Source organism: Sinohyriopsis cumingii, chromosome 17 (genome assembly GCF_028554795.1).
Source record: "Sinohyriopsis cumingii isolate HCF-2022 chromosome 17, ASM2855479v2, whole genome shotgun sequence".
Taxonomy (NCBI): Eukaryota; Metazoa; Mollusca; class Bivalvia; order Unionida; family Unionidae; genus Sinohyriopsis; species Sinohyriopsis cumingii.
In genome coordinates this window covers 78,243,039-78,255,589 of record NC_142977.1, presented here as the reverse complement: position 1 = coordinate 78,255,589, position 12,551 = coordinate 78,243,039, and the positions used below count along the sequence as shown (strand labels likewise).

At 34.8% G+C, this 12,551-nt stretch overlaps 1 protein-coding gene across 5 annotated transcripts in view; it reads left to right on the top strand.

The window, feature by feature from the left end:
* The window catches only part of LOC149779287 (GATOR2 complex protein MIOS-like), a 131,320-nt gene that overhangs the window by 65,380 nt on the left and 53,389 nt on the right, over positions 1-12,551 (top strand). For 4 of the 5 annotated variants that reach the window (XM_089939893.1, XM_089939891.1, XM_089939892.1 and 1 more), the window contains exons 15-17: positions 2,906-3,034; positions 6,838-6,913; positions 7,583-7,808. In XM_089939893.1, coding sequence (XP_089796019.1) covers positions 2,906-3,034; positions 6,838-6,913; positions 7,583-7,808 — 431 coding nt within the window. The remainder of the gene's footprint in view (positions 1-2,905; positions 3,035-6,837; positions 6,914-7,582; positions 7,809-12,551) is intronic. The other variant, XM_089939896.1, reaches the window with a different exon arrangement.

The window sequence follows — 12,551 nt, the reverse complement described above, 5'->3', positions numbered from 1 at the left end:
GCTTCGCGATTTTTGTAGTAATTATTACAAAGGTGCACTGATGTCTGCGGATAAAAAGTAATGATACTTTTGTAACCCACGCCGGCGAAAAGATTGTCACTTGCACTCAAGTGAATGTGTTTTTAAATAATGATTTTTATTTGCGAGATACTTTCAGACAGTAGACCTGGATATAAATTATTCTTGGCTATTTTGAACCTAACACCATGCCATGCGTGAATGGCAGTTGTCTTCAATATATCGGTTGATTATTTCCCTCTCATTTGTGAATTCATCGACATCTGTGTACAAAGCACTATATTGCATCAAAATTTGTTCCATTGTTTCAATTTATTTTCAAAATTCCCATGAATATAATTGAAAAGGAACCCAAGTTTGCTTCCATATCTCGGCCTTCTTTGTATATTAAACAAAAAAAAAAGAAAAAAACCATCGACTCACTTCACAAAATCCAGTCAGCTTCCGATGTTGGCTTGCTTTGCAATAAAATAACCTTTGTATTGATATCCTTTACCAAAAAAAAAAAAAAGTAACCAAAGTTGGCTTCTGAGATCGGCTTGCTTTGTAATAAAAATCACCTTTTGTCTTTGATGTCCTGTCAGTAGGTTCAAAGAAGGAGTTAACTGATTGCTGCCAGTCGTGTTTATTCACCACCAGGGCTTCTATGTATGTGTTTGGCATCTGTGGTTACAATTAATACAAAGGATCATTGACATCTGCGGGTAAATAGTATGGATAATTCTGTAACCCAAGCTGGTGAAAAGATTGTCAATTACACTTAAGTGAATGTGTTTTCAAATGATCATTTTTATTTGCGACATACTGTCATACAGTAGACCTGGATATAACTCAGTCTTGATTATTTTGCACCCAACACCGTGTCATGCGTGAATGGCATCTTGAAGATATTGGTTGACTATTTCCCTCTTGTTTGCGATTTTGTTGGCTCCAGTTTTCAGTCGGATAACATGTTCAAACTTTGGAGCACAACCACACACAATTGCTTCTCAATGTTCATGTGAACAACGTGGTGTGTGGTATCGGACATAATTGATACACGCTACAGTATGGAATCCTACGCTTACGGATTTCGTGGAAATATTTTATTCTTAAATGCTCATGTTGAAAAAAGGAACAAATGATAACAACACAAGGTTAGTTTCTTTCTTTCTATTATCGATTCAACGTTTTATTTATCTATTTTATTGCAACGTGCAGTGGGGTGGGGGGAAGCACAGATGCAATACAATTTTATTTCGTTTCTTAAGTCTTGGGACATATGACCAAAGTGAAAAAATGTTTCACCATAAGTTCTGGGACAGGAAAAAAAATAATTATTTTATCGTGTCCCAACATATGCGGTAAATACGGTACATAGCCAACTGTATCATAAACTGTACAAGGCATTTACAACTTGTCCTTTAGTGGTGACTTCAATAGCGCATGCAGCCTTCATCAAAGAAAGCCGACTACAATCTTTCAATAACAGCAAAGAACTTTTCTTCAAGGGAAGTCAGTACCAAACTTAAATAAAAGTGATGGAATCTGATGGATTTTTGCATTTTCCAATGTGACAGGAACACATGGCTCCCAACTGCCATGTTATAGCAGGGTCATACTGTATTTGCCAAATAAAAAACAATAATGTACACCAAACTTTTTTATGGATGCAAAGAAAGACTTGGATTGAACGAGAGGCTTCTTCAGTATGATATTGTGTACAGAAGCAAAGCTTCTAAACTGATGACACTTAGTGGTGGCAATGGGACATAATGGGCAAGAATTACTGCCTTTTGTCTATATGATAGAGACAGAAAAGATGAATTTTCACGTTTTAGTAGGGTTGGATTTGGGTGGTAGCAGGCTTCAATCCCTTAATGCAGTTGGGGAATGTATTCAAAGGAGAAATTACAGCTGCCACACAGCCAACAAAATGAGCTTGTCAGATTAACAACAGACCCTGTGACCTGGCAAAATGTAATTAAAAAAAAGGAGGTTTTACAGTAGATCCAAATTAACTGTGCTGTGAAAGTTTCCTTTTTGTAGGGAAAAAGTCTATGCTTACGAACGCTACCAACAGCGGCTTAAAATGAAAACTAACTTTTACCGACTTGGAATGTACTTTAAAGTAAATGTGCTTCGTCATTTGTTATGTGATTGTGCTATGTTTTTCCACAGAATTCAGACCAATATGACCTGTTACAAAATTAATGAATATTTCAAAGCTCTGTGTGTGTGCATATTTTCGATGGAATCACTTGTATTGTGGATTCAATGTATATGATGAGGTTCACAGGTGAGTACACAGTGTTGATACACTATTCATGCTATACATTAAACATTTACATATAAGCAAGATTCACGTATATGTACCAATTCATGGTTCTCTAAATAAAGTAAACTATTATGTTATGTCTTCTCTGTTTTCACTACAGGTGTATTTCTCATTTAATATGCATCAATTTAAGTTGGTAACTGTGCTGACGAAGCACGTATTTTACCACCCGCATTTATTACCCACACCCACCCACCCCACCCCCACACACAAATTTTTGGGGGGTACATTGTCTTCAGCTAACTAACTTGGTTGCATATAACATGGTTCGGTATATAACGCATTCGGGTAGTTGGTACCATGTTATAACGGGGTCACACTGTAGTATGGTTTCTGTTATATATTTAAGTGTAATCTTTGTTAGCAGATGAGATCACAAAGGTATAACTTTTGTGTCAGTGATGGCAGCATCAAGATTTTGTGTAAAAAAATTTAAAAAGTAGAATTCTTTAGGATTGTTCATGAAAGAGTGGCTCATGGTAAAAAATGATTCCATAAAACCCATTGTTTTAAAACTCCTGTTTACATTTTGAATCCAGTGGTGAAGAATTTTTATCCTTTTCATTTCAGACACATGCTTCAAATTTTCACTTTTCCTGGGCGTGTGGAAAAAAGATTATAGATTTGTATTTTGAAGATGAAGAAATAGATATTTCACTGAAGATGAAAAATCGAGCTCTTGGAGGTTATGGTCTTTGCGTGAGTATTTTCATATTTTTTTGTCTTATGTGATTATTCTGTAGTTAATTATTCAGATTGTACTTGGTATGCTTTATTAACAAGATAATTTGAGTGTGTGCTTATATCAGATTTTGAAATTTCAGTAAAAGTCTAATTTGGATCTACTGTAAAACCTCCTTTTTTTAATTACATTTTGCCGGGTCACAGGGTCTGTTGTCAATCTGACAAACTCATTTTGTTCGCTGTGTGGCAGCTGTAATTTCTCCTTTGAATACATTCCCCAACTGCATTAAGGAATTGAAGCCTGCTACCTCCTGAATCCAACCCTACTAAAACGTGAAAATTCATCTTTTCTGTCTCTATCATATAGACAAAAGGCAGTAATTCTTGCCCATTATGTCCCATTGCCACCACTACGTGTCGTCAGTTTAGAAGCTTTGCTTCTGTACACAATATCATTCTGAAGAAGCCTCTCGTTCAATCCAAGTCTTTCTTTGCATCCATAAAAAAAGTTTGGTGTACATTATTGTTTTTTAATTTGGCAAATATAGTATGACCCTGCTATTACATAGTAGTTGGGAACCATAGAACTCGATCGTGTTATAGATCCAACCGTGTTATAAGCAACCAGGTCAGTTAGCTGAAGAAAATGATGCATGTACCCCAAAAAATTGCAGGGGGGTAGGTGATGCAAGGTGAGTACTGTTTATATATACATGTCTAATGTACAGCATGAATAAAGTATCAACACCAAGTACTCACCTGTGAATTTCATCATATACAATAAATTCATGATGCAAGTAATTCCATGAAAAGTATGCACACACATTTAAAATAGTAATTTTGTCACAGGTCATATAGGTCTGAATTCAGTGGAAAAACATAACACCATCCCGTAACGAATGATGAAGCATATTTACTTTTTAGTACATCCCAAGTCAGTAAAAGTTAGTTTGCGTTTTAAGCCACCATTGGTAGCATTCATAAACATAAACTTTTTCCCTGCAAAAAGGAAACTTTCACGGCACAGTTAACGTGTTCCAGTCACATCGGAAAATGAAAAATTCCATCAATTTCATTACTTTTATTTATATTTGGTACTGACTTCATTTGAAGAAAAGTTCTATATTTTTATTGAAGATTGTAGTCTGCTTTCTATGATTAAGGGTGCATGCATTATTAAAGTCACCGCTAAAGGACAGCTTTGGATAATCCAACAAATGCTCATTTTTTATTCTGGCAGCAACATCAAATAATTGCATAATTGAGACTGATTTTTTTCCATTTGTTGAGCACATTTTCATAACAATCGGTGCTTCAAAGGTAATCTGTTTCATTTGAAATTTCAGCAAACTATTTTATCTGGAATTGGCCGTCATTTGGACTAGACTAGTTACTGTTCCTCTCTGCCTATTGAATAAACCAATAAGTACAATGTTTTTTTGTTTTTTGGGTCTTTTTTACATTTGTGGTAGCAGCGTGATGCTGCCTTTCATGCATGCATCAGAAATTTAACAAAGAGTTAACGAACGATAGAGATGCAGGTGTTCTGGTCTGATGACAGAGATTATTACGGAAAATGTGAGTGTTCTGAAGGAGTTCTTTCCGGGGATTTCCCAGGTTCTTCCTCCACCATTATTACTGGCCACCATGTATAGCCTATCGTGCGCTGAAAAATGGCATCAAACCCTACAACAACAACCTCTACAGTTTGAATATTTTTTGTGTGAAGAAGGAAAACAGCTTCCTTATTTACTGACACATAAACTACACATTTTAATAATGGGATGATAACATTTCCATATCAAGTTGTTAGGGCACTGTAGCTGCCCATATGTGACATGCACCAACTGTGGACAGCATGGATCCAAAACTGTCTTCAGATAATATATGGAATAATCGGGTAGTCAGTTTGTTCACTTTGAAGTTTTGGTATTCAATATTTTTTATGTTACCATGAAAACAAAGTGTTGCACAAGTATTATATACATTAACAGTATAAGACCATAGAGTACTGTCATAAGTACCATTGTTGACTGCAGTATCCAGACATTGAAAAATTAGTACTGTTCTCTTTGTCGCGATAATTTGTGAGTAATACAAATTATAAATTTGTGTGAATATTTTGTTTGGAAAATTAATGTTTTAATTGTCAGTGTATGAATGCACCCGCAAAGTTCATTGATGTTCATTGATGATTGGAAATGGTCTAAGTAGCTAAATTAGGTGACATTCTATTCTGCAGACCGGTTCAGAAATTTAATTATGGAACACCAATTATCTGTAATGATACTAGAAGAAAGACCAAACTGACTTCATCCAAAATGAGGTTATCAAGCGGAAATCTGCCATTGAATAAAAGTGGGACTGCAAGAACTTGTGAATTGCATGTCAGTGATATTTACTGCTTCATTACAAAGTCAACCCATCTAACTTACTGGAAAAGGAAAATAAAGATAGTAACTCACACGTATGTTTACAACTTCATATCACACACAAGTTAGTCCACTTTACTGAGTGTGAAGTGTCTTCACATCAAGTCTTTTTGTGTAACACTCTGTATGTGTTTGTTTGTTTTGGATTTTTAATGTAGTTTTAAAACAGTTTCAGTCATATCACTATGATGTCTGCAGTGTAACACTTTGTAGTGATGTCTTGCACCGGGGTGTCATGCCACACGTAGCATAATGTCTCACCCAGTCACATTATCCCAACACCAGGCAAACCATTCCTAACACTAACCTCTTAATGTTGAGCATCAAGAGAGGCAGCTGCTTTTACCATTGTTATAGTCCTTGGTATGACTCGGCCAGGGTTCAAACCCACAATCTCCCATATCCAAGGCAGACACTCTAACCACTAGGCCACTGGAGTAGTCCCCTGTGTAAGTTGCAGAGCATGTTAGATGTTTTGATTGCTGCCTGGTGACAACGTTTTTAGTTAATCCATGTGATTATTAGAGTAATCAAAGCATTTTCAGTCTGATTGTAATCTATTCAAACAACAGTTTTTTTAGTAAATCATTTTTTGGTTTAAGATCGAACTGGAATGTTTATTTTTTGACAGTTTTAAAAGAGTGCCTAGAGTCCTGAAATTTTGTATACTATTGAAAATTAGTACAAATTTTGAAATTGCAGTGTCAGAAATGTTGAAAGAACAGGATATTTAGATTAATTGTGGTAGGATAAAATTTAAGAATGCTGGTTAATAGTGCTCAGTTAATAGGGGTCTTTATATATGTGTGGGACTTGGGTTATACCATATATCCTTATTTTTAAGTTGAGCCCAATTGCAAACAATATAGACCCTGATCACAATCTGTATTCTTTCTTCTACTGATTACTCCTAAGAAACTACATAGACCCAGATATGCTGGTTCATTATGTGATGACAGATCTTTGCAGTTTGCTGTAGGACTTGGCTTATAAAGTCAGTATACCAGTATATGGTGTGTCATCTGTAGATGACTCTCAATATCCTGTATAAATTATTTCCATCATGGCATCAGACAAATGCAATGAAAACTGAAATAATTGACATCTGTAGTTATAAATTTTCCTGGGTATTTTACATGCAGAAAATGGTGTTTTCATCTGTACGAAGACTTATTGATATGGCTCAGATTGGGAAAGTGGTCATAATGTCTTCAGAGATTAAATTATTGTCCCTAGGGTCTTTAAATGTATTTTTAGCAAGCACAAAATCCACACAAACCAGTACCCTACAAACAAAAGAAAATTTACTGTAAATGTAAACAAAAGTCAGATTAATGAAATTGAACTGTAAATTTTTCTTGATAGCATTATGTTTTCTTTTTTTAGACAGAAGATCCAATGCAGAATGCATTTGCTGTTAAAAATGAGCCTCATCTTTACGGACTCTGGAGCTGGTTGACAAGTATCCTTGGAGATTGTAGTATATTATACTAAAATTATTAGAAGTCATCTGCCCATTGTTTGAATGTCTGTTCAACTGTCCTTTATGCATGCACACCACATCACTTTTGTGTGATTGTGTGTGGGATGGGACAAGGCCCATGTATAAAGCATCTGGTGATCATTTCATGGCACATACAAATACACACCTCCAAAATAAAAAGATAACTTTGGGACCTTTTCTTCTCCTTTTTCAGTTCCCATTTAGGTTCTAACTGTCGCATTTGTTTGATCTGGTTTTCAGCCTGACATTTCCTTTCAGCAATTATCATTTAATCCTCTTTAAGTCATGTGCAGTCAGATTTGCTTTATAAGTATAAATATAACAGCTTTGTAAGTAATTTTGTGCAATTTATAAGTGCATAAAAGGATTGAGTTTTCATTAATTTTCAAAATAAGTGTATACACTTTTTAACTTTACAGTACAGTAATAGATATTCACAAATCCTACATGTATGTATGGTGTAGCTGTAAAGTAGTTTGGAATATTTGTGTAATTGGCAGTCACAACATACTGGGAAGAAAAATTTACTTTTTATGAATTCCCATAGTATTTTTCTTAGCTAATAGAGTATCAGTCCATCAGGGACTTTTTTAATAAGTTGCAGTAAAACCTTAATTGAATTTCCAGTTGCAAAAGATATGATTGCTCAGGAAGAATTCCAGTCTAAGGCCAAAAGTACTCGATCCACTTGGAAAAAATTTATTGGTGTGAAGAATCTGTTGTGGCCAGACAATACTTGCATTGGAGGACAACGAAGTGATGTGGAAACAGTTACTTGGAGCTATCCTGATGGGTCTCGTAGCAACACTAGCCAGGACAACAGCCCAATATATAAATACACAAGTCCATTGAGGTATTCTGCATTGTGTACTTACTAGAGTTAGATAATTGTCACAAACAGGTCATGTCAACTTTGTGAAATCAGTTACCATATGTAGGAGGTATATATTGTGAATGTACAATTTAGTCATTTTGTCCTCACAAAAGAAATACTTAAAATTTCAGTATTTTTTATTTCAGATCAGATGTTATATCCAGTGGTAAATTTTAATGGGATTTATTTTCATGTTCTCATTCTAAGACTGCAATATACAGTGTATCTAGAATGTCTCTACTCTTAAAAATGCCTAGTATACAATGCATCTAAATGTCTCCACTCCTAAAAATACCCAGTTTACAGTGTATCTAAAATATCTTCATTCTTACATATACCCAGTATACAATGTATGTAAATGTATCCACTCCTAAAAATACACAGTATACAATGTATGTAAATGTCTTCACTCCTAAATAATACCCAATATACATTGTATCTAAAATGTCTCCTATCCTAAAAATACCCACAGTGTACAGTGTATCTAAAATATCTTCATTCTTAAAAATACCCAGTATACAATGTATGTAAATTTATCCATTCCTAAAAATACCCAGTATACAATGTGTGTAAATGTATCCACTCCTAAAAATACCCAGTATACAATATATGTAAATGTCTCTTAAAAATAACCAATATACATTGAATCTAAAATGTCTCCTCTCCTAAAAATACCCAGTATACAATGTATGTAAATGTCTCCACTCCTAAATATACCCAGTATACATTGTATCTAAAATGTCTCCACTCCTAAAAATACCCAGTATACAATGTATGTAAATGTCTCCACTCCTAAAAATACCCTGTATACATTGTATCTAAACTGTCTCCTCTCATAAAAATACCCACAGTATACAGTGTATCTAAAATGCAGGACCTCTGCTAGGCTTCACATTTGGTAACAAATGTGGAAGAAATTTGAAAGTGGGGCTATTTTTTACTGACTGGCAACAAATTTTTATAAAGTAAATTTTTTATTTTTCACTGATATAAGCGACTTGGGCCACTTAATACATGTTTACACTATCTGCAGCAGTCAGTGGATCATATTGGTAGATGATGAATCAGACATTATTCGAACATGATTGCAGCTAACTGCAAGCTGTCAGTCAGTTTTGAGAAGCAATTAAATGAGATTAGTTGGAAATAGGGAATGACCAGGGGATATACTCTATTGTTGAATGGGATTGGCCAATGTGGGTAAGTGAGAAAGCTTGCCCGTAGCTTCTCGTGGGTCAGTGTTTCTTTCTGAGGTTTTTCCCAGGTTCTTCCTCCGCCATTTATACTGGCCACCATGTATAGCCTATCTTGTACTGAAAAGTGGCATTAAACCAGGGGTGGGCAAACTACGCGTGTGGCCCGCCAAGGGTTTTCATGCGGCATAGGAACAAGTCATCATTCGCACTGACTCTGTTTATGTTACTCTGTTTATCAAATAAATGTGCTTCTTTTAAAGTTTAAGTTTTCAAATATTAACAACATATTAACAACTGAAAATCAGTTAGATGTTATTTAGAAAAACCTTTTGTTTTTGCTATTTCAAATATTAATTATTTTACTTAATGAACTTGCGACCTGCGACAAGGTGTAAATTTGTGTATGCAGCACTTGCACTGGAAAGTTTGCCCACCTCTGCATTAAACCCTACAACAAAAACAACAACTCTATTTTTGAACAGTTCAGCAAAAAGATTCAGTGTCATTTGCATGTGTTGTTAATTTATGTTTATTGCAAACTGTGAATATGAGATGCACTTGGGACTGCTTAGTGTTTTAGGATTATTTACTTAACACATTTTTGTGGTCTGAACCTAATGAGCAACACAGGATGCTGCCACAAGGATGCCAGTCATTGACTGTAAAGGGCCATTGTCACTTATATCAATGAAAAATTTAAAAAATTACTTTATAAAACAAATCTGTGTCAAGCACAAAGAATATGGGTAATCTAACTCTGAAAAACAAAGATTTATGTCCAGCTGCTTCTGAGGCAGCATCCAATTTACTTGTTGCCCCTATTTCTACTGCTCTGATCGAAACAAACTTCCAAAATTCTATGGAATGTCTACTCTTAAAACTTTAATGAGAATTTCTATTGATGGGCCCAGTGTTGAAACTTTTGATTTCAAGTAGGCATTTAAGAAATGGTCGGAGAAAAAATTGAGGCAGATATTGATGAAGTGTCAATGACATTGTTCATAAAGACTAAGCAGTATTTTGTATTATCAGTTATAAAGAAACATTCTTATTCATTCTTGCTTTTCATATGCTGTACATTGAATTTCACGTGTATATAATGGTATTGTTATATTTATTAATAATTATTCTTGTGCTTTGAAATGTAATAAAAACATGTAAAAACTGTTTAATTGTCATGTTTATATAGATTAAAAATAGGACCAATATAATATTATGCATATGTTTAAGTCTCAGCATCATGGCTAACAATGGCTTCTTTGGCTGAAAAGTGGCTCCAGATTTTATAATTCGGCGAATTTCATGGCGCAAAGAAAAATATTTCCAATGAAGGCCCTAAAATGTTTCCACTCTTAAAAGTATCCAATATACAGTGTATCTAAAATGTCTATACTCCTAAAAGTATCCAATATACACTGTATTTAAAAGTTGTCCACTCCTAAAAGTTCCTAATTTACAGCGTATCTAAAATGTCTACTCTCCTAAAAATAACCCATTATAAAGTGTATTTAAAAAGTCTCCACTCCTAAAAGTACCAATATACCGTGTATCTAAAATGACTACACTCCTAAAATTATCCAGTATACACTGTATTTAAAAGGTGTCCACTCCTAAAAGTACTCATTATACAGTGTATCTAAAATGTCTACACTCCTAAAAATAACCCAGTATACAGTGGATTTAAAAAGTCTCCGCGCCTAAAAGTACCCAATATACAGTTGATCTAAAATGACTCAGCTCATAATAATACCCAGTATACAGGGTCCTATGTTGATCAGTCATGAGGTTTTTTTTATAACAAATTAAAGAGAAGAAATTTATGAAAGGTTACAAATCAGAAATCACCTGGTAAATTATGAGCAAAATTTTTAATTTACCTGGTTTTTATTAGCTTACCTTGATAATGTACAACATTATTTTTTTACAAAATTCTGTATTCTTTATTTCCTTTTGTTTATCTGACCTTGTATTTCAAATCATTTTGTGCATTTATCCATGCACCCCTACCCTTCCTTTTTTTAATCTGCTTCCCCACACCTCAGCAGTAGCAGGAAGGGGGCATATTTTCCTGCTTTCCATCTATAGTCAGCGAGTTACATACATGCATCCATCCCAGATCCTTTTTTTATATTAGGATCATTAAATGTTAACTTCATCATTGTCATCAGTTGATGCTTGATTAGATTTTCAGGTATCAAGGAAGTTTTTGTATGCCTATCATAAGGCACAGTGTATTATACTATGTTGTTTGTCAGTCTGTCTGTTACCAATTTGGTTTCTGCACAAAACCACTAGTTCACCACTATCTTGGTTTACCAGACATTGTGGACATTTTGTACCTTTGGTAAGAAATAATCTTTTTGACTTTGGTGTCAAAAGGTCATGGTCAATAACTGAATGAAGAAAAATGGTTTCTACACAATATCATTAGTTAAATATCATAGACCCAGACCTGTCTTTGTGGATGGACTGCACTTGAAGCGAGAAAGAAGTCTGATGAGTTTGGTGTCAAAGTTCAAGGTGACAAGATGATTGTGATTGAAATAAGAAAAATGGTATGCTGCCAGTAACATTAGCTCTACATCCCAGACCTGGACCAGACTTTTTGGATGGCTTGATTGGATTAAGGAAAATGTCTTTAGATCTTTTAGTCAAATGGTTGAAGGTCAGGATCACTGTGACTAAAAGGAGAAACATGGCTTCTACAAAGTAAGATTAGTTCTACATCACAGACCTGGATAAAAATTCTCAATGGCTTGCACAGGGTAAGGAAGAATCATATTAATTTTTGGGTCTGTAAGGCCTTTTTCAGTCAGTGTCACTGTGACTGAGAAGGAAAACAAACATTTCATTTCTCAGTCATGTACTTTCACCAAAGTTTCTAGATGACATGCATGTTGGGTAAAAAAGGAACCTATTAATTTGGGGGTCAGAAATTGAAATGCCAAGGTCACTTACTGAAAGAAGGAAAATGATTTTGATTAACGTTTTAGATCACATACCTTGACCAAATTATGACTTACACTTTGGATGATAAAGAAATGTTTAGATTCTTGGGTGTAAAGGTCAGAGACCAAGGTCTAATAAGAAAGTAATTATTTTCATGTCATAAGGTTAGTTTAAAAAATCCCTGTCACTGAGTTCCATTGATGAGTAATCTTCAGAGTGAAATATGCCATACTAATACCAACACAGAGGATTATTAAACACAGGGTTAGTGTTTAGACTACACATTTTTTATGTTTAGACTTGAGACTTTTTGTTTTACAAAACAGGTGGGCAAGTGGTCTAAGGTGCTCTCCTTCAAGATCACTGACATCTCACTTCTTTTCAAATGGATTAGAGTGTTGGCTCAACGAATATGGAAAAGTGAGAAAGCTTGCTAATTGCTTCCAGTGGGTTCGTGGATCTTCCTGGGGTTTTCCTGGGTTCTTCCTCCACCAAATATAATGACCACCAGACATAGCCTGTTATGTGCTGAAAAAATGACATTACCATATTTTTGCATATATTAGACATCCAATTA